The sequence below is a fragment of the Lichenostomus cassidix genome, chromosome 5 (genome assembly GCF_008360975.1).
Source record: "Lichenostomus cassidix isolate B80296 chromosome 5, HeHo_3.0, whole genome shotgun sequence".
Lineage (NCBI taxonomy): Eukaryota > Metazoa > Chordata > Aves > Passeriformes > Meliphagidae > Lichenostomus > Lichenostomus cassidix.
In genome coordinates this window covers 63132167-63153725 of record NC_139486.1, presented here as the reverse complement: position 1 = coordinate 63153725, position 21559 = coordinate 63132167, and the positions used below count along the sequence as shown (strand labels likewise).

Genomic DNA, 21559 nt, shown 5'->3' with positions numbered 1-21559 from the left:
GGGGGGCACAGGCATTTTCTGGCATGCAGGGGGCTCCCCCTGTTCGCTGGGAGCGTGTTTGTGTGCGTGGGATGGAGCAGGAGCCCTTTGAAGCCAGATAAGCTGAGAGGGAGTGTTTGAAACGGGCCAAACCAGTTTGGGGGGGTCACCATTTACCTCTCAACACCCCTCGCCCAGGCCCCCCACCGCACCCCACACTCGCCAGGGGATTCCAGGAGGGGACCCCCAGCAAAGCCTGGAGCAGGGCAGGGGGTGCCAGGACCCTCCACACAGCACTGCTGTCACGTGTGGCTTGTTCTCAGCCCAGGGGTGTCAGGAGGTTCCTGTGCTCCCCCCACCCTCTAAGACTCCCCCTCAGACCCGTGGCTGGGGCAGCCCCTCAGCAATGGAACTCCAGCCTGGAGTTCGCCTCCACCACCCCGGACAAGCCCCGACGCCTTCACAGTGTCCCCGCAGGGCAGGGAGAGCCACAGCTGATCCTCCAGGAGTGGGGACCTGCCTGTGCCCTGCTGTCACCTGGGGCTCCAACGCCTGGCCCGGGAGGGGCTCCCTGTGGCTCCTGCCATCCCCGTGATCCCTGTGTCACCCTGTGGCCGCAGCTCAGCCACCACCAGAGAAACAAACCCTCCGGCGTCATGCTGTTGGCCCTGTCCCAAGCAGACACCATCAGCTGGCCCCAAACTGTCCCCAGCACCAGTGGGGATGGCACTGCTGGCACCAGACCCTCCCAGCACCAGGAGCAGCTCTGGGTTTGGCTGGGCCAGGTGCCTGCTCTCATGGTGGTGCCTCTTGGAGCTCGCCCGGCTGGGAAGCTGCTGGAAAAGCTGTGCCTAAGGCCAGGCTGGTTTTGGGATGGGACTGGTGGCCTGGGGGCTGCGGGGCCACCCGCTCAGCCCAGCCACAGACCAGCTCCCGGCGCAGCGGGCACAGCCCTCGCCCACAACAAAGCGCTTCCAAAGTGCTGCAAAAAAACAGGGAGCAGGGCAAGGAGAGGGGAGAAACAACTGCTGCCTGCCAGGACGGTCCCTTCCCAACAGAGCCTGGAGCCACAGGTAACAAATCTGGGACAAAGCCCACAGCTGTCTGCTGATGGCATGTAGGTGGCTGAGCCCCCCTTGTCCATCCTCACTTCAAACTCGGGATGCTTGATCCCTTGGGGGATGCAGACGGGGAAAGAAACACTTGCAGGGGGAACTCCGAGGCTATTCCAGGGAGGAGCCCAGGGGATTTGGGACACAGGGGGACCTGACTGAGAAGCAGAAGCCCGTGGCAGGTGGGCCAAGACAGATGCCACCACAGAGAGACACGAATGAGGGGAAGCACCACTGCAGAGCTGGGACAGGGGTGGGCAGGGACAAGTGTGCCAGGACATGCATGCACCAGGGCAGCCCCCCGTGGAGCTGGGTGGAGCCCACGTGTGGGGCGGAGGCTCAGCAAGCCCGGACGTGTGGCCGGGCATCAAACAGGGTGCTGCCTCCTCCTACTATTCACTGCATGGAAACAGCACGGAACACGGCTGCCCACTCCCACCACAGAGAGGGGACCACTGGGGACCGAGGGACAGAGGCCAACCTGGCTCCCGTGCCCTGCCTCCCTGCCTGGGTGTGAGGGTGACGGAGCGGAGGAAAATCCCAGCCAAGACACTGATTTTAATTTTTTAAGAATAAAAAAAAAAACAAAAACAAAAAACAACCAAACCAAACAGACAAAAACTTCCTGAAAACAGCTTCCTACCTCATAATTTCACAGAAATTAGCTTGGAAATGTCATCTGCCCGTACCTGCTCCAGGCTCTGCCCTGTCCCCCCCAGCCCAGCCCCCCCGGCACAGGCAGCGCCAGCCTCGGGGCTCTGCCCCCCACCCACAGCGTGTCCCGAGCAGGGCACAGCCACGCCCCGCTTCCCTCCGTGGGTCCTGGAAGGAAGCAGCAGGCTTTGGGCAGCCCCAGTGGGTTCATAGCCCTCCCAAAGCTCCCCAGCCCGACACAGGGACGAGGTACTGGGTATTTTAGGGGGGGACAAAGCAGGAAAGGGGCTGCAAAGGGATCCTGGATGCCACTATTCCACCTCCAGTATCCCCAGCCTGTCCAGGACGCAGCACAGCCCCCAGGACCCACCGGCACTAAGGAATTTATCAATCCATAGCTGACTAAGAAATTAGACCCTTAAGAAAAAAACCACCACGAGCCACAGCCCTCCCCACTCCCCCCTCCCCCGGATAACCACGGTGGGTGTCAGGTAACCCCCGTGCCGGCACCAGGGCGCCGTGGTCGTGGTGGTGGGGGACAGGCGGGTGCTGGGGGTCGGTGGCTACCAGCCAGGCTCGGGCACTAGTTCTTGGAGGACTTCTTGCTGCGGGCGTTCCACATGCCGCGCTTGGAGTGGTAGTAGTGGTAAAAGTTCCTGAGGCGCAAGCGCTCCACCTCCAGCCCGCTCTGGAGCACCCTGTGGATGGAGGGACGGTTGGACAGGGCTCAGGGGATGGAAAGATAGAGGGACAGGGCTCAGGGGATGGAGGGAGGAAGGAAGGGACATGGCTCAAGAGATGGATGGACAGAGGAACAGGGCTCCTCAGGGTGGACAGACAGATGGACACGGCCCTCCCAAAGGGAAGTTTTCCCCTTCACCACCCAATCACCCAGCTTTATGGATGTACCCAAATCCACGTGGGTATTTGGGGGTCCCCAGGCTCACCTGTCCAGAAGCTCCCAGTCCTCCCCGCCCCAGCGATCCCGGAACTCCTCCGTGTTCATCCCTCCCACGCGGTCAAAGTCTGACTTGTAGATGCCAAAGAGGCCAAAGCCATTCACCTCCCAGTAGCCTGAAGGGGGGAGCAATGAGGGGAGGGGTGGATTTTAGAAGGCACCCTAAAACGATGTGTCATCCTTTCTGATCTCTCCCCACCACCTGTGAGCCACAGGGACTCCCCATCCCAACCCCTCTTCCCACTGTGGGTCCATCCCCACCCGTGCCACCTTCTGCAGGGGTGCAGCAGGTGACAGCCTGGTTTTGGGGTGTTCCCAGCCAGAAAGGGGTCCCTGCTCACCGTTGGGCTCCCGGGGGGAGCTGCCGCAGCTCAGCCTCATGACGATGGGAGCGTAGGCCAGCTTCCCCTCCACGCAGTGCTTCCGGATGCTGTCCAGGATGTTGGTGGGGAAATGGATGTGCAGGTCGCACAGGAACACGATGCTGTGCTCATCCTGGGAGGGAACACGTGTGGGATGAGAGAGGAACCAGCCCTGGGAGAGGAGCCACAGCAAGAGCTGGTCCCTGTCCCCACTCACCTCCACCATGTCCACACCAGCCTGGAGCCCAGCCGAGCGCTCGAAATTCCCCGTGCGCCGCAGGTACTGGAAGCTGGGGAGACAGGACAGGGCAGGTAGTGCTGGGGACAGACAGGGACACAGCCAGTAGAGGGACAGGAACCATCCGCACAGGGAAAGAACCTTCTCAGGAAGTCCTACAGCTCAAGCTGAGGGTTTCCCCCACAGAGCCGCAAGTTTCTGCACCCCCAAATCCACGTGGAAAAGTAGTTTAAACCCCCAAAAATGAGAATGAGGGAAGGGGCTGCGAGGCAGGGACTGTGCCAGTGGGGATGGAGCAGCAGCAGGTTGAGCTCCTGTCCCACCCCAGGGAGCCCCCCAGTCCCCCCAAGGCTGGGAGTTACCGGGGCAGGTGGGCGTCCCGCAGGGCTTTCTCCACATCCATGTCCTCGCTGTCGAAGTCCACCAGGATGACGTTGAAGTTGGTGTCCCTCGTGGCCCCGTAGAGGCCGGCCATGTCCGAGATGAACTGCTGCACCCAGCGGGCCTGGTTCTTCACTGCCAGAGACACAACCCTCCAGCTCACGGTGGGGATCCACAGCACCCTTCCCAGCCACACCGACCCCTTCCGAGGAGAGGTGACACTCTCATCCTGCTGGGGCAGCCCGGGGAGCCGAGGGGCTGTGGAGGGAGCAGCACAGACCCCGGAGAGCCATGTCCCACTGTCACCTACCCGGCACTACAAAGTGCACCATGACGTCCTGCCTCCAGCTGAGCCGCAGGGGCCGGCACAGGACGGGTTTTCCGTAGAGGATGCTCCAAGCACTGGGCTGGGGCTCAGTGGCCCCCAGGGCCAGCCCGTCAAGGTTGGCCTCGGCACTGTCATCCTGCTTGCCCTGGTGCAGCAGGACGTAGACATACTCGGAGAGCCGCACCGTGCGCTGGCCGCGCTCTGCCAGCTCCAGCTCCAGCAGGTAGCGGTTGCCCCGCGCCGTGTCCCGTCGCTTTTCCACGTTGATGATCCTCAGGAGGGTGTAGATCCTGTGGGAAAAAGAGAAGCCTCGAAATCAGTCACCACAAACTCTGCTTCCCACCATCAAGGACCACCCAACTTAATTCCTGCCCCTCCCTCCGTACCCTCCGTTCTTCTCGTTGAGCCTCTCCATGTACTGGGCCACGACGTCCACCACCTCGCTCTCGCCCAGCTGCAGGTTTCCCGACACATTGCAGCGCAGGTCGTTCCAGTCGGAGCGCAGCAGCTCGAAGTCCACGGAGCTGACGCTGAACGTCCGCTGCCAGTTGATGGAGTCTTCCAGCCAGCCCTGCTGCAGCTCCCCCGCCTCGTAGGAATAGTCCGACACCTCTTCCTCCTCCTCCTCCTCCTGGCCCTTTCCCTCCTCCTGCTGTGACGCCGTCGTTTCCGACACCTTCAGGAAGGACGTTGCCCGCGTCCCCTCGGAATGGGTGGCTTCGGATGAGTTGTAGTCGGTGGTGGCCACCGGCCTGCCCGGGGCAGGGGTCGTGTCCTCGCGGCTGAAGAGGCCCTCTGTGCCCAGGGCGAGGAGGCCGGGCAGCAGCCGCTGCTTGAGCAGCCGATCCCACCTCCTGCCGCTCTTCCGCCTGGCAGGGTCCCTCTCCTTGGAGAGGTTGCTCAGGAGCCAGGGGCTGCGGCGGCCAGGGATTGCCCGGAGCTTGCTGGGGGCGACGGGATGCTTCTGCGGGGTCCTGGAGTGGAGGTGGACTCTCTTCACAGGCTTTGGGTACAGGAAGATGCCGGGGAAAGCCGGTTCCTGGGCTGGGGCTTTGCGCTTCCCAGGCTGCAGCCGGGTCACGTAAACCTTCTCCTGGGTTTTCGGGGGCTTCTTGTCCTCGCTGGCAGCTGCCGGCCTGCTGGGACCCGGCGTTTTGGCTTTGCCACTGAAGATGGGCACGGAGAGGTGGGGCTGGAGGCCCAGGGCCGTGCCGTGCTTCGGAGACGCCGGCAGCCCCAGCTCATCCTCCTCACCCTCGTCCTGGGGCAGCCAGCGGAGCGCCCGCCCTGGGTGCCGCTCCAGCACGGCATCCTCCTGGAGGGCGGCTGGCAGGCTGGATGTGCCCCATGTCCCCAGCTGCCCGGGGGTGCCTGCCTCGGCCCGTGCCCGGCCCCGCTGCCGGCGGAAGCTGTAATAGTCCAGGTCATCTCCGTAATCCCCGGTGACGGGCGCAGGGTCCTTCCCTTTGGCTCTGGCTGCCGGCCCAAAGCTCTGCTCCCTGGCCTCGGGAGGGGGATCTGTGGGCTCGGGGCTGTCCGCTCCTTCCTCTTCCTCCTCCTCATCCTCCAGGAAATCTAGGGAGGGAAGGCAGAGATTAATACCCTGAGGCCAAGACAAGGAGGCAGAGCCTGATCCCAGCAGGAGAGGAAGCTGTGAGTGGCTGAGGTGAGGGGGCAGACCCAGGCATGCCCACTGAGAGATGCCCACTGGGTCTGGCAGCTCCACTTGCTGCCACTTATCCCCACCTCAAATCTCAGCACCAATCTCATTCCATCCAGGAGCAAACCCAACCTGCCAGGGCTTTGCCAAGCTGCAAACCCACTGAGGCAGGCTCTGAACACCCTCTGGCTTCCCCCAGGCCCCATGGACATCCCCAGACTCCACACTGGGTCCAATTCCTGCTGCCCACTGCCAAGGCCAACCCAGGAGATGTGGGAGGGAGAGCAAATTCCAATCCAGTGTCCTGCTTCCCGCATCACTCTGCGATCAAGCCAAGCAGGATGCTTGGAGGAGTTCTCTGAGGGATGCTGCTCTGCACAGCCCTGCCCCCCAGAGCCTGTGGCAGTGCTGGAGTCATCCCGATGAGCCACAGCTCTGAGGGACGAGCTGCCAGCAAGGACGCCGGGAGCTCGGCGCCATACCAGGTGATCCCAGTGACTCACTGTCAGGGCCAAGGAAGAGAAACGCCCGCTGCCGCGGATCCTCCTCCTCCTCATCCATCTTCATGTACTTGTAGAACCCAAACCTGGGGATGGAGAGGGAAGGTGAGGGCCCGAGAGAAGGGAGGAGTGAGGGAATGTGTGTGGGGAGGAGCACCCAGCTGCCAAGGGAGCCGGAGTTCCCAAATCCAGGAGCACTGCCAGCACTCCATCTGCTGCATGCCAGGGAGAGGGGGAAAGAGCCATCCTGTGGTGGCCCTTCCAACGGGGACAGGGACACGGGGCTGAGAATGCATCACCTCAGCACTGCTGACATCAGCCCCTCCATGCAGAACCGCAAAATCCCAGCCCTCAGTACCTACTTTTCCAGGTAGAGGGGGGACTCCCTGTAGAAGCACTTGTTCTCCGTCTCCATGTGAGTGAGGCGTGTGAAGTCGTTAGGATACACGAATGAGAGGTAGACCTGGGGGGTGACAGTGCCATGTCACCCCGAGGAGTTGGGGACCCAAGGCCACCACCAACACCAAAGTGACCCCTAGCACCTCAAGCACTCACAGTGATTTAACCCCAACCCTCTCAGGCTGAGCTGGGGAAGCTCAGCCCAACCTTCCACCGAGGCACGCTTCGTCCTGGATTTTTACCCGGATGAGAACATCCCTGCCCCGGGCTCTGCCATGTCCCCATGGGAGCATGGCCCTGTCCCCAGGGAGACACTTACAAACTGCAGGCCCTGGTAGCGGGCAATGGGGAAATCCTTCACCACATAGGTGGGGCTGTAGGCACAGGGCACCAGCACGTTCTCCACGCGGGACGCTTCGATGGCAGGGGCTGCAGAGAAGCCCAAAAATCCCAATGTGTTCCCAGCAGAGATGGGCAGAGGGGAGCAGGGATGACCCAGCTGCCCACAGCAGCCTTTTTTCTTCCCCAACCCTGCCAGGGATTGGCACGGATGCACTCCCAGGCACTTACTGAGGAAGAAGGTGTCCCTGGGGTCAGCCTTGAGCATGTCGGCCCCGTGCTCGTCCTGCTGGGCCTCCCAGAGGTGGCTCCCGCTGTGGCTGGCCAAGGTCTGCGGGATGTGCTCCACGTGGTTCATCTTCAGCGACGACTCATCTGCAGGACAGGGCCGGGGCTGAACCCCAGGGGCACACCAGGAGTGTCCTCCAAGGGGCCTTTCCCCATCCCTCCAAGAGGACTGGGAGCACTGTGGATTCCTCCTGCTCCCAGGAAAGCCAATGTTGCCCTCACAGCCATCTCGCAGACCCCGTGACTAATCAGCCCAATGATTAGTGCATCGACTAATGAGGACGAGGGGACAGCTGATCCCAGCCAGGCTGTCCTGCTCCAACTACCACGGCCTCAAAAATGAGGGAATGCTCGGGGCTTTAACTCCCAAAGACACAGGGATTAAACCATAGATGTCCTTCCTGCAGGTAACTGCAACACGAGCTGGTTTGGCTCCTACCCAAAGATGAGGGTGGCATGTCACCCTAGGCTGACGAGCCCCCAGGCTCCCATGGGAGGTCACCCTGCTTACATGACCTTCACCCTTCTCCAAGCTGCCTCCCACGGGTGCTCCCTTTCCAGGAAGCCCTGCCTGCTGCAGAGCCACAGGGAAGCAGGATCCCCCTTCCTGAGCCCCAAATTCTGCTTGTGGCAGGGAAAAGCTTCCCAAATGTGTCCCTGCAGCTGGCTGGGGTTGGGCTGGAGCCCCTGCAAAGGTCCAGAGGGAGGGAAAATGGAAGGATGGGAAGAATGGGAAGAAGCTCTGCCTGCTGCTAGCAGCCCCCACCAGGAATGAGCTCCCCAGGAGCGACACAGCTTCACCCCAGGGTGCTGCTGGGTCTGAGGCAGCTGGGAAGCAGGAGAAGGAGATGCAGAAAGAGCCAGTGCTAAGGGACAGGGATGTATCTGCACGTCATCCATCTCATGGGCACCTGCATCAGCACCACTGGCACCCCTCATCCCTCTCCTCCCCACGGATCCTGCCTGCTGCCTGCCCCCTCCTCCTTATCGACACCTTCCAGAGCAGGAATGATGACCGCTCCCGCTCCGTGCAGAGCGCCGGGGCAGGACCCATCCATCAAGCCCTTTCCTGCTGCCAGGGCAAAGGCAGGAAGCAGAAGATCTATAGATTTAATTAAACCTTGTGCCATCCATCCCCACTTCCACGACAGCTCCTCATAACTCAGGGCCAGGCCCGGGAGCCAGCGGGGTTTTGGCAGCCAGGACGAGGCTGGAGCAGGGACAGAGCTGTGCTTCCATGGTGTGTTGACTCCACATCCCATTTTTAGCAGCATTTCAGCATGCTCCCAGCATCAATCCTACCCACTGCAACCCTTGCATCCCTCCTTACACCAGCAGAAGCGTGGCAAGGGGTTCAGAAGCCAAGATCTTCCCCCAGGATCCAACTTCCCAGGCTCTGTTTTTCCTTGCCACCTCTCCCAACTGCACCTAGCATTATCCAGTCCCCAGAGAGCCTGCTGACTGTGGCTGCAGGAGGCACCTGACCCTTACCTGTGTACAGGGAGATGTAGGAGGAGTCAATCACCTCAAACTTCAGGCTGGGGAGGAAAACTCGCCACTGGGAAAAAATAAAAGGAGATGTGGAATGAGGGGGAGGGTGGCAGGGATTGGGATGCAGCTCCCTAACTCCGGCACCCCAGGATAGGTCCTCCCTGCCTGCAGCTCCCAGAAATTTCCCTGCACAAGAGGAGTAAGAGAAAGGGCTGATCCTGCCCCATTTCCTGCCATTATCCATCAGGGTTTGGGATTAGCAGGAATCCTTGCAGGGTCAGAGAGGGAAAGGCTCCTGTGGGTGGGATACAGGCATGCTGCTTCCCTCTGGGACTGTCACAAGTCCTGTGGCCAAAGGGCTCCTTTCCTCACTCCAGTGCTTTATAAAGAAGAGTTTGCTTTGATTTAAGAGGGTCTCCAGAGCTGCCTGCCCTGATTTAACTCGAGCATTTTAAAAGCCAATCTGGAGCCTTTGTCGGGACAAGCCCTTCAATGCCCCGCGGCAAGACACATCAGGGTCCTGCTTTTGTTGTGGATGTTGTTGTTGTCTCTCTCTGCACAGCTGAGAGGTTTTTCTGCACGGCTGAAAGGCTCAGCTCCCTCCCTCCAGCAAAAACATCCCAACTCAGAAGCATCTCCCCCTTCTATTTGTTTTCCCCACTATTTGTTTTTGCCTGAAGAAACGCAGATCTTATCGGGATGGAGGGGCTGGGGATGAGGGAGGAAGGCAGCCAGCGAGGAAGGGGTGTTGCTGGCCTCCCTGATGCTTTGCTGGCACAGCTTTGACTCCAGTGATTAATGAGTTCTTGGGAGAAAGGAAACCTTTGCTAACAAGCCAACATCTTCCCCTCAGCCAGCCTGAGCCCCTGACACACGCTCCAGGCTTTGCCAGGGCTGTGCTGCCAAGGCAGGCAAGTTCAGATTTGAAACTCATGGTAATTCCAAGCGGGGAGAAGAAGAAAACAGGGAACAGCTCCATCACCTTGGCCACCTCTCTCTCACGGCTGGGATGCAGCCAGCAAGGTGGGACCTGCCTGCTCTGGGCTCTCCTTGCCCAAGAGAAAGGGACAGCAGGGTCTTCACCTCCTCAGAGACCACCAGCAGGAAAAGGAGAACAGCACTCCATGTGCTGCAGTGCTGGAATAGCCAGGGAAACAGCGACACCGACTTGTCCCCACTGGCAGCTATGGGAGGGGGAAATGGTGGCTTTGCTCCAGGATAAAGAACTTCAACACACATGTGGAAGTTGGCACTGGTTGGCCAGTCCTGGAAGGAATCAGGCACAGGGAGGGGCATTTACTCACCCCAACTTCCACGTGGTCCGAGCCCCGGTCATCCTGCTTGTGGAGCAGCTCGAAGTAGTACCGTCGGGAGGACATGAGGCTGCAGGGGAGGGGACACTGCTGTCAGAGCCCAGGGCCAGCCTGGGAAAGCCTTCCTGTCCTGCCCACGGTTGGGTAAACCTTCCTGGGGCAAAGTGACAGGAAGCCAAGGAGGATGTCTGCTCCCCCATCCTACTGATGAGGAGTTTTGTGGGATTGGGGGGACATCAGGACATCCCCCTCCCCACCTGCACCTTCAAACCATGGATCTGGGGCCCAGTCTGGCCCCACATGCCTTTTGGGAAGGGACCATGGCCCAGGGAGGTCAGAGCCAGCAACTCCATGTCCCTGACTGCATCCCAAGGACACACTCACCGCAGGGGCTTGGAGACTTGGGAGCTGAACTTGGTGAACTCTCCGGGTGCTGTCCACTCAGTGCCCAGCTGGGAAGGAAGGGGAAGCATGAGAGCAGCAGGACACCACACCAGAGCTTCCCATTATGGGAATTAACCCCAAGAAAATCCAAGAATAAATGTTAAATCCCCTGGTCTTCAGCAGCTCCAACCAAGAAGGGATAAAGGGGCTTCTTTGGAAGCCAAGCCAGGCCTGGCCAGGGGCAGGGACGGGAGCAGGCTGAAACAGCCCAGCATTCCCAAAGGAGCAGAGAAGCCACCCATGAATCCCACATGGATCCTTCTCCCTGGAGCAGGGAAAGGTGGAGATGCAATGCCATACCTTGCCCACGAAGGCGGCCAGCCGGGAATTGGAGGGACTGTCGTCAGAGCTGAGCCAGAACTCCGAGTTGTCATCCGATGCCACGGAAAACTGGAAATCTCCTGCGGAGAGCCAAGGAGAGGGTCACTACACAGGGACATGGGGACCCTGGTGGCATGTGCTTGGTCCCAGTGCCTTGTGGTGAGATGGGGCAAACACCCCATGCCATGGCTCTGTCCTGGACGGGATCAGGGCTTTGCCTCTCTTCAAAGCCACAGGAGAAAAGTTCTTGGCTCCAGAAGGACCCTCCTGCCTGGGATCCAGGATTTGAGGACCATTCCTGAGAGCCTTTGTGTCCTCCTGTGGCCAGGAAAGGGAAGCACACAGCATCTCCATGTTGCTGCATGGAGGAAAAGGCCATGCTCCATCACTCACCATCCTTGAAGGGATGAATGTAGCCAAAAATCCTCAGGCCGTAGTTTTTCCACTTGGGAGACACAGCCAGCTTCTTCACCGTGGTGCGGGTCTGCCGAGGAGATGGGCATGAGTCACCTGCTCTGTGTTATCCCAGTGTCCCACACCCCCAGCACAGAGGGGACATGGGGGTCCCATCACCACCCACCTGTCCTTCCAGCTGGGAATCACCTCCCCAAACCAAACCCTGCCAGCCAAGGCCTAGAGGACCAGTGGACACCCGAGGAGGGACGGGTGGACCCTGGCTCTGACCCCTCGGCCCGTGTCCCACGACTCACGTGGGGAAAGAGCGGGAAGTGGAGGTTCTTCCTCAGGTGCCTCACAGCTCCACCACACCAATCCTCAAAGACGTGCAGGTTTGCCTTCCCTTTGTACTGTGGGAGAGGAGAGGGAGCTGAGTGGGGCTCCTTCTCCTCCTCCAGCCCCCCCAGGCTGCTCCCTGCCCACCTGCTCATTCCAGGGCAAGGCCTGCTTGGTCAGGTTGAGTTTGGGGTGGGTGCTGCCTCGGTTGGAATGCTGGCCTCTGGAAAACCATCCATCCACGTCCTGCCCGTCGCTCTGTCGAGGAACAGAGGGAGAGATGGGATGGGTGAGTAGGGCCAGCACATCCTGTGCTTCTGGGATGTCTCCCTGCATCTGTGCAGAGGCCCTGGCAGAGACTGCCCAGAAAATCTGTGGCTGCCCCATCCCTGGAAAAGTTCAAGGCCGGGTTGGACAGGGCCTGGAGCAACCTGGGATAGTGGAAGGTGTCCCTGCACATGGCAGGGGGTGGAACTGGATGGACATTAAGGTCCCTTCCAACCCAAACCATTCCACCATTCCAAGATCCAAACACCTCATTTTCAGCATTGCCAAACCAAGGTGAAAGATTTCACAGCTCACGGCAAAGGAAAGCAGGAGGAGGCACAAAAATATTGGCAAGGTGTCGCAGGCAGCAGTTTCAAAAATGTTCCAGCCGAACTCGTTTTCCTTCCTCTGCCAAAACTTCCCCCAAAACAGTGAGCTTTCTGTTCATCCAAAATGTTTGGCCAGTTTTGGGGGCTGCTGGAATTTTGGGCTCCATCTCCAAAAGAACAGAGGTGATCTCTACGTCCCGAGCAGAAGAAGCAGGACGTCTCTCCACTCCCCCTCTTTCTTTAAAGGGGATTAGGTTAATCCTATTGCTTGTATCCCATAATTTAGAGGGATTAAGCGAGCATTCACCTGCCTCCAGATCACTGATGGGTGACAAGGAAGAGCCAGGTACTTCTGGAGCCCCTCCAGAGCATTTCCCTCTTCCTCAGCCACCCCTGGAACAGACACAGCACCACCACTACGGCACAGCCGTGCACAGGATGCACAGTGCCAGGGAAGTAATTAGCAAACTGCCTAAACAAACTCATTAGAGCCCCGGAGGAGGGAGCATTGCCCTTGGAAGACCTAATGAGAGAGGGTTTTGTGCTGTGCTCACTGGAAAGATTCACTCTTGTCCAAGGAAAAGCTAAGATGCGATTCCTGCTGTGCCCTCTGTCCTTACCCAGCACCAGCCTGTGCCTCCTCTGGGCACCTCAGATTCCTTCTTTGTCCATCTGTCCTTTATTTCTGAGGCGTGACACACTGTCGGGATGGGGCAAGGAATACCCTGTGGCTTCCCCCACCCTCCATCCCATCTGGCTGCCCTGCTCCAAGGCCTCTTGGTGACAACAAGTCGGACAGGGACAGCAGGGCCATTTCAGTGTAGATGAAGCAGGACCCTTCTCAGGGAAGCTGTGCCACGGCAAGGGCACACAGAGAGTGGTGTAGGATATCATGTGGGATATCCCACCCTGTTCCAGTGGGATACTGGGGGGGGTGTCCCCACTGCAAGGGCTGCTGGGCAGAACCAGAGGTCACACCCCCTGAATCCTTGGGTCCCTGCAGCTGGACAAGATTGGAAGCACGCTGCTCTCAGACCAGTGACCTTCACAGGCTTCTTCCCACCCGTGTTACCATTGGATCCTCCTCGTGGCTCTCGCTGGAATCCTCAGCTTTCCTGTGCCGCGCCGATGCCAGGGCCGCCGCCGGCCGCCTCCCGGGATCCGTCACCTCCCCCGGCCTCTCTCCATCTGTGAGGGGAGCAGAGAGGGATCAGACCATGGCCCCCCACCCCAGCACCTCTTCTGGGGACAGCCCTCTGCCTGGCACCGGCAAGGGGAGGTGCTGGCACTGCCTCTGCTCCAGGGGACAGGGACACAGAAAGGGGGGTGACACGGGGGTTGCCCTGGCTGCAATTCCCCTCATTCCATTTGCACTAAGCAGCTTTGCAGCAGCTCATCAGCAGCAGGTTTAATTACAGCCCCTACAGCTCCTGGCCCTTTATATAAGAGATGCCAGGATAAGCTCCTAGGGGTCTCACTCTTCATCCATCCTCAGGGATGCATCCCTGCTTCCTGCCCCTCCAGCCCCCAGCTCTCCTGGAGAATCCCACAGCTTTGCCCAGAGCACACCAGTTCCAATCCCCCCAAACCATCTTCCCCCTCAACACCACACTTACATCAAGACCTTGCTCCCAGACCCATCGGCATCATTACTGTGCTGAGTTAATTATCCCCAACCTTTAACTCTCCTCTGCAGCCCCTTTTCCTTGGGCAGGGAATTTTAAACTGCCCCCACTTCGTTCCCCCCCAAACCAATGGTGCAGACTTGGAAAATGTTATTTTGGGGGCACATCCCCTTTTTCTGCCACCCCAAAACCCAGAGCCACGGGGGGAGTTCACAGTTCAGCCTCCGCTGCTGGCACACGGATCCGCAGCTCTCTTCGGAGCCAAGGGAAGCTCAAGGCAATGCTTGGAGAGGAGGGTGTCCGAGAGCCACCCACACAAACACCTGTGGGTCCCCAAAAACCAGCCTCCCCACACGGCAATGAGAGGGAGCCCCAGGTGCACTAAGCAGTGACCCCCTGCCACGGGAATTGCCGGAAAGGGGTCACCGACCCAGTCCCAGGGGTATGGAAAGATGTCCCTGTCCCTCCACACTCTCCTTCCCACCACCAGCAAGTACTGGGGCCTCCCACTCCCCAAAATGGAACAGCCTGAGTGGCTGCCACAGCCAGGGAGGGGCTCATGGTGCCCGGAGCCCCCCGCCACACGCCTCCCACACCATTAGTATTCCAGCGGCCGCGCAGCCAGCGTCTCCTTGGAGATGGCAGCACAAATCCCATCCCCACGGCAGGGACAGGAAATTAAGCTCTAAAGCCCCTTCTTCTGCTCCTGGCCATTCTTCAGCCCCTGGCAGCCCCAGCTCGCTCCTGGCAGCTCCCCCGGCTGCCCCCTCCCCTCACCCAGCTCCATTCCCGCATCCATCCCTCTTCCCTCCTCCAGGAGGGTGATGGGAGCGGCGGGACCTGAGCCAGCGCTCGGCTCCTGCGCTCCACACACGAACAGCATCATTCCCACCACACTGATCCTTGTGTTCATCACGGCCACGAGGAGCTCAGTGCTCCCAAGGGACCTGCCCAGGGCTGGGATGCAGTGCCCGGCTCTGTGGTACCCACTCGGGGCATCTCTCCCGGCCTTGGAGGAGATAAACCTTTCTCCCGTGGGATTTGCCACAGACAAACCCCTTGTACAGCCTTGGCTGCCCAGCCTGGGGCCAGCTGAGCCACCCTGAGCCAGCAGCATCCCTGGCTGCATCCACAGGGATGGCTGGATCCACCCCATTGCACTCTCCTCCATGCCAGGACTGGGCCCAGTGAACCGGTGGGAGATTGTTTGATACAAACTGAAGCAAAGTGAGGAAAAAACAGGAGTTAATCCAAGCTGGGCAGGCTCATCCTGGGAGCTCTCAGGACCCAAAGCCTGCTCCCTATCCCTTCCGAGGGGCTCCCACATCCCGGCACCAGAGAGGGCAGGAGAGGGCAAGCAAGGACCCACTGGCTGCAGGATGGGGATGCTCAGAGAGAGCATGGAAGCACTAAAAGCTCTTCCTTGGAGCGACACTGATGCTCCGGGAGAAGTGAGGAGGGGGCAGGAAGCACAGAGCATGGCATGAACCAGCTCTGAGTCACAGCAGCCTCCAGACAGGGAGCCAGGATCCTCATCCTGGGGAGGAGGCCATGGATACGAAGGACCCAGGCAGGGCACAGATCGATGCCTCCCATGGGAGAAGCGTCTCCCTGTTATCCCAGCCCTGTAACTCCACTGGGAAGCACAGAGAGCCTTTCACATCCCACCTCCCGCCTCCTCCTCCCCAGCCCTGAACACAGCCCCTTTCTTCCATGCCGGGGTTTCTCCTGGCCCTTTTCCAAGCCCTGCGACATGGACAGAGGGAGGGAGGGAGGGAGGTGACATTTAAACCCTGACACAGCTGCAGCAGAGGTGGTGGTGGCATCTCCATTGAACCCAGAGGTTCCATTCCCAAATTTTTCCAGAGCAGATGCGGCCTTGGAGAAGAAGCATCCCTGCACGAGCCTCCTAACGAGATGTTAAGTGATTATAGTTAGTCAGAAAGGAATCAGTACCACAAACCCCCCTGTCAGTGCCACAAAAACACGGGACAAAACTGCTGGCCGCAGTCCCCAGACAGCAGCTGGTGACACCAATGGGGCCAAGGGGAATGGGGTTCGTGACAGCCATGGGGACACGGGAGCAGCCCCAGAACACCCCTGCCCTGCCTCCCTTGAGCACTGCTGCTTGCTCAGTCCCGGCACTGCCTTGCTGAGGGAACTGGAGGAGCGAGGGGGATTTTTCCTGCCTCCTCCATTCCTTTCCTGCTGCTTTCCCACTCTGTGACAGCCCTCTCGGCTGGAGCCGTGGAAATCGATGCAGAATCGCTCTGGCTGGCGATGGAGCTGCCATGAGACCACTCCAGCTGACAAACACCCACCAGCAGAGGCGGCTCCGACACTTCCATGCTTGTAATCAGCATCTCACATTCCTCCTGGGATTGGACAGCCCCCAGACTTCCCCCATTTCCCTCACTGTGCATCCAGTGCCCTGCAGTCCCACCTGCTCCAGCCCCAAAGAGAGCTGGAGCAGCTCCCACGAGATCCTGCTCCATCCCACAGCCCTCGGCACAGAGATTGTGCTTCCTGGGATGCAGCCTCCGGAGAAGGTCACTGGAAAATGCTGGGAATTTTAGAGAGCATTTCACCCCAGAAACATTCCAGCCTCTGAGTTCCACATTGCCCTTGGGGTTGCCATCCCATTTCCAGCTTTCCAGCCTCTTCCAGCAGCTGGCTCCCACCTGGCTCCTCACCCTGCCAAAATCCCTGTGTTCTGCCAGTGCCAAGGCTGCTGATACCCCAGGGGGCTGCTCACCCCTTCCCCAGGAGCAGCTCTGGAGAGGCCCAGCTGCAGGCACAGGGAAGAGGGAGGGGAGATCCAGGGCAGTGCTGGGAAGGGAAAGCTCCCAAACACTAACACGAAGAGCTCTTGGTGCTTGGGAAAAGCCCTTCCCAGGCTTCAAGGGACAGTTTTGAGGACCCTCTGGGTGGCAAGGAGGCTGGGTCACAGCCTGGCTAGGGACAGGTGCCACTCACTTGGGGTGGCTCAAAGTCATTCATACCTCTAAAGAGCCAAATTTTTGCCTTTGAATAATCCTAAATAGGCAGGTGCCAAATTTTTCCTATTGGGCACCCAAGAGGAGCAGGACGTGGAGCCTGGGGCAGCCCAGCAAGGGCTTCCCCTATGGAAAAAGGGTTCCAGTGACACCCAAACCAGCCCATTACCCCAGCTCCAAACTTCCCTTTCAGCAGCAGGGATGGGACCTGCTTTCCCTGGCACTGGGATCCCATGCCAAGGGGGGTCCATCCAGGGAAACCAGCCTTTCCCAGCAGAGATAAAGTAGGGTGATGCCAGGAGAAGAAAAAGCAGCTCCCAGCCCACTCGCAAATCCCACTGCCCTTCATCTTCAAAGGGCTCTTCTCATCCTCTTCCCTCCCTGCTCCCAGCATCCCTGACAAAAAGGATGAACCCCACGGCAGGTTGCAGCATTCCAGCTTCTCAATTAAAATCAAAGGATCTGCCGAGACGGATCCCAGAGGGACACATTATCCCATACCTTCTCCCTCCTGCTCTCCCTGCATGTGGGACCCCTGAGGACGGGTCCCTGGGGGGAGCACAGCCAAGGACAGGGCACAGAGCATCCATCCCATCGCTGCCTTGGGATCTCAGGGGATTTTGGGAGCCCTCTGGACCAGGTAGAGGGGTAATCCAAGCCACATCATGTCCAGGCAGAGAGAACCCCATTTCATCCACAGTCTGGCTTTAACACCCTTGAGCACCCATCCTGTGCTCCCCAATCCCCAAAATCTCACTCCAGCACTGCCAACACCCTCCATGCTAAATCCCAGCAAACCCCCACTCCCACACCCCCACTGTGAGCCACTTGAGGTTTTTATTATCATTTTTCCCCTCTTTTTGGGATTTCCAACCTTTTTTCCTCCCTTTCCACCTGGTACATCCACGTTTCCACCCCATTGCCTCGGCGCAGTTTCCAGCTGGGAGAGCACCATAATGGCCTCATTATTTCCAATGAGGAATCCGCGCGTTCAATTAGGCAGAGAAGGGTAATTATCCCCTTGAAGAAGATCATGAAAAGGGGGGAGTTTTATCAGGGACCCACACAGCTCCCAGCCCAGCCCCTGGATGCTCCAGGTGTCACCGCTGGCTTGGCCAAGGGGACGTGGGGACCCCCGGGATAATCCAACTGTGCTCCCAACCCCACTTGGCTGGATCTTCCCCACTTTACATCCCCCAAAACTACCTAATATCCTCATGCCCTGCACCTGCAGCCTCCAGAGCGTCCAGCTGCTCACTGGCATCCTGTTTAATGAGCAATTAACCTTTTTCCTTGTTAATTAACTGGGCAGCACCCCTGGCACAGACAGGTGGGTCCTGGCTCACAGCAGCCAAATCCAAAAGTCATCCCCAAAATCCTTTTGGCACACAGACCCTTGGGGTGATACTCTTCCCCCAAACCCTCACACCAAGGTATTTCCTGAGTGGAGCTGGGCATCCTGTCACTTCCACAACAAAGCCTATGGCTTCCCCTTGGAGCACCCTGAGGGGCAGCTGGGATGCAGGGCACCTGCCAGGCTCAGCACCTGGAAACACCCCGGCACACGGCATCCCTGTGCATCCTCCTCCCCACAGGAAAACCTCGGCTCACCCTCGCACCCCAAACCCGGAGGGACCCCGATCCATGGATTTCCCAGCCAGCCATCCGCAGGCACAGCGATCCCATGCCATTTCCCCCCTGCCCGAGGCCAGACATGGCCGTCCCGAACGCTGGGATAACGGCGGGGCCACGGGGAAGCACCTCGGGATAACGGTGGGAGCACAGGGACGATCCCCTCGGGAACGCAAAGCACACCGTGTGGCATTCCCACCACGGAGGATCCCGCAGGGAGCCGGCAGCCCCCGGTGCCCCCCCTCCCCTCGGCAGCCTCATTTCCTGCCTCGCTCATTCGCATTATCCCGATTTCCCGATTTTACCGTAAGGCCCAAAAATTTGCAGGATCATGCTGCTGCTCCGCTCGGAAACTTTGCGTTTTCCAGCCGAGATGCTTTGCCAACCTCCGTGACCGCTCTCACCCCCCCCGGGAAAGCCTTTTCCTCTCTCAACAAGCACTAAATCCCGTCCCCTTCTCATTTTTTAGGACAAAACGCGCTGGGCGAGGCCAGTCCCACCAGGAACGCTACGGCTCAAGTTTCACCCAGCAAATATTCCGAGTCGCTTTGTGTCCCCCCGGGCAGCCCACGGAGGTCTGCCACGGGAAAACCGGGAGCGACTGGACACGCATCCGAGCCTCAGGGCACCTGTCCCTCCGGAGCATCCCGGAATCCATCCCGGCCGCTATCCGAGGGCGGGAGAAGAAAGGAATTTTTGTTTTTCACAGCAGAGAAGCACAGGCTGAGGAAGTGTTGGGATGGGATGGAGAGGGCTGGGAAAGGATGGGAACGTTGGGAAGGGACGGGAAAGAAGGATTGCCCCTTCCAGCAGCGGCGAGCGGCTATAAATGGCCTCTTTGTCGTCGCAGCCAAGGCAGCGGGTGGAAGAATGAGGACGGAGCGGCTCGAGGGGGACAATGAACGCCCCGGCCGCTCTGGGGGCTCTCCTGGGTGTTCCCTTCTCCCGCAGGTCCAGCGCCGGGGCGCAGAGCCCACGGAGGGGTCCCGCTCGCCCCAAACCCACGCGGGGGATGCGGGACAGAGAACCAGCGCTGGGAAGGAAAGGGTCCCACCCCGAGGGGGTGTTCTGGGGTCTCAGCGTGGCGGGGAACCCTCAAACCCCTCGGGGACCCCCAAAGCCCAGGTGTTCGGAGAGTCTGGTGCTGGAGGGGGAGCCCCGTCACCCCCTGGGGACCACAACCCCAGGTGCTCCGGTACCCCAGCATGGCGGGGATGACCCACCAGCCCTTGGGGACCCCCAAAGCCCTGCGAGGCTCCGCTCCGAGGGCTGCCGGGACCCCCCCGCCCCGTTACCTTTGCCGTAGGCGAAGGGGAGGCGCAGGGCGCGGCCCTGGCGCACCAGGCTGATGTGCAGGTAGGTGAACCAGGCGGCCGAGGTGAGCAGCGCCAGCAGCAGCAGCAGCTTCAGCTGCTTCCGGAGCTTCTTCACCGGGAGCCGCGGCATCCTGCCGCCCGCATCGCCCCCGCCACCACCACCGCGGCCGCCGCCGGGCTAACCCCGGCCCATGGGGCCCCCCGCCCGTCCAGCCCGCGCGCTCCGGGCCGGCCGCGGGGCGGCTGCGGCTCGTGGGGCCGGGGGTCGGTGCGGGGCTCGGCGGCCCCGGGCCCGCCGGTGCATCGCCCCCCCGCGCCGCGCCCGCGGGGGGAATGAATGAGCGGGCGCCGCGCGCGGCCACGCCCCCAGCGAGGAGCGACGGCGCCGCCGGCCAATCGCGAGGCTCCCGCCGCGGGCTCTCCGCCAATGGGCGCGCTGCGGAGGCGGGGCCTGCGGAGGCGCCGCGCGTCTCCACGCCAACGGTCCGGCATCCCCGCGGGGCGCCGCGGGCGCGGCCATGCGGGGCGCGGGGGGGGAGCGCCGTGCCCCCGGCCCCGTCCCCGGCACTGCCCGGCGGGAGAGCAGGGTGGCGGCGAGGCGGAAGCCGACGGGGTCTCCGTGAAGCGGGGACGGAGGGGTCGGCGCGATTGGTGACGTGGGCTTGGGCGGGGCCGCCCCCCACCTCTCCCCCCTGCGGCGGGGATGGTACGTTCCCGGCCGGCCGCGGCGGGGGCTGCAGTGCCCGGTTCGGTTCGCAGGGGGGCGCTACCCGGCGGGGATCCCACGGGATCAGGGGCGGCATTCCCGGGACCATCCCGGGAAGAGGCGTGCGGAGATCCCGGGGATCATCCCCCCGCTGGGTGCGGGGATCCCATGGGGGCTGCGACCCCCCGACTGCCAGTCCCTGGATGCACGAGTCCTGCGGGGGCTGGATTCCCAAGACCCTCCCTGTTGGGTGCCGGGATCCCGGGATCCGCCTGGCTGGATGCAGAGACCCCGGGGGCCTCGGTCCAGTGCCCCCGCAGCCGCCTCTGCTCAGCCGGGCAGAGACCGGCCGCAGCTCCCCGCACCCGTGTGCGGGCTGGCTCTCCCCTCCGCAGCGCTGGGCTGAAAACAATGGGACTTTTCCCTCCTCTCCTGTTCCACAGGCTGAGGCAGTGTCCCCTCCTCGCTGCGGCTCAGGCTAGGGGCAAAAGCACGGGAGAAATAAGTTATTACAGGGGAAAAGACACGGCTGGGAAAACTAGAGGGCACCAGTGCCCTGGGCTGCGATTCCTAGAAACCAAATCCCAATTTGCAGGGCGGGGCCTTCCCTCTTCGGTTTCTTTTAATCAGAAATATTCCCGGAGTTGCCAGTGAAATGTTACGGGACAGCGTGTCCTGCGGATTCCGCTGCATTGGCACAGCTCGAGCATTCCCACACCACACAGCTGGAGAGGGGATTGCCCTCGGGACCCGGAGCTTTCCACGCATCCCAAACGGCATCGCCAAAAAGTGGCACCTCCCGACCTCACCCTGCCTTTGTGGGTGATGGAGCTGGGCTTGGGGATCCAGCAGGACGTTGGGATTTCACCGGCCGCCCCAAGTCCCGTTCTACCACACGCCATCCTGCCCTCTGCCTGCTGAAGCGAGGCGCCCAGGAGAAACTTCCTCCAAAAAAATTTAGGGAGCAGCGACCTGCATCCCATCGGCACCCAGATTCCAAACTCCAGCAATGGGGGGCTGGGGGTCCCGGGGCCGTGTGGAGAGGACTCTGTTTAGGGTCTGCTCTCCATGCACCCCAAAATGCTCACAGTTGTCCCCACGTGGCCACCTGGGAGGGGACAAGGAAGGGGACAAGATAGGAACAGGGAAAGGAGTGAGGAAGAAAGAAGGGGATACAGAAAGAAGGGGA

At 60.5% G+C, this 21559-nt stretch overlaps 1 protein-coding gene across 2 annotated transcripts; it reads right to left on the bottom strand.

Moving 5' to 3' along the window:
• Positions 1-1629: 1629 nt before the first annotated feature.
• On the bottom strand, positions 1630-19941 carry B4GALNT4 (beta-1,4-N-acetyl-galactosaminyltransferase 4). Of its 2 annotated transcripts, none has more exons than XM_085063589.1 (20): positions 19644-19941; positions 13168-13283; positions 11647-11757; positions 11478-11573; positions 11161-11251; positions 10747-10847; positions 10387-10454; positions 9994-10072; positions 8690-8756; positions 7142-7285; positions 6891-7000; positions 6535-6635; positions 6176-6258; positions 4399-5587; positions 3995-4302; positions 3666-3819; positions 3283-3355; positions 3045-3198; positions 2693-2819; positions 1630-2443 (listed from the first exon to the last, which is right to left on the bottom strand). In XM_085063589.1, exons 1-20 carry the CDS (start codon positions 19792-19794, stop codon positions 2329-2331), a joined length of 3438 nt encoding a protein of 1145 aa, XP_084919715.1. In that variant the 5' UTR covers positions 19795-19941; the 3' UTR covers positions 1630-2328. The 2 variants fall into 2 exon arrangements, with proteins under 2 accessions (XP_084919715.1, XP_084919714.1); XM_085063588.1 differs by lacking the exon at positions 19644-19941 and adding an exon at positions 18654-18825.
• Between the last annotated feature and the right edge of the window lie 1618 nt (positions 19942-21559).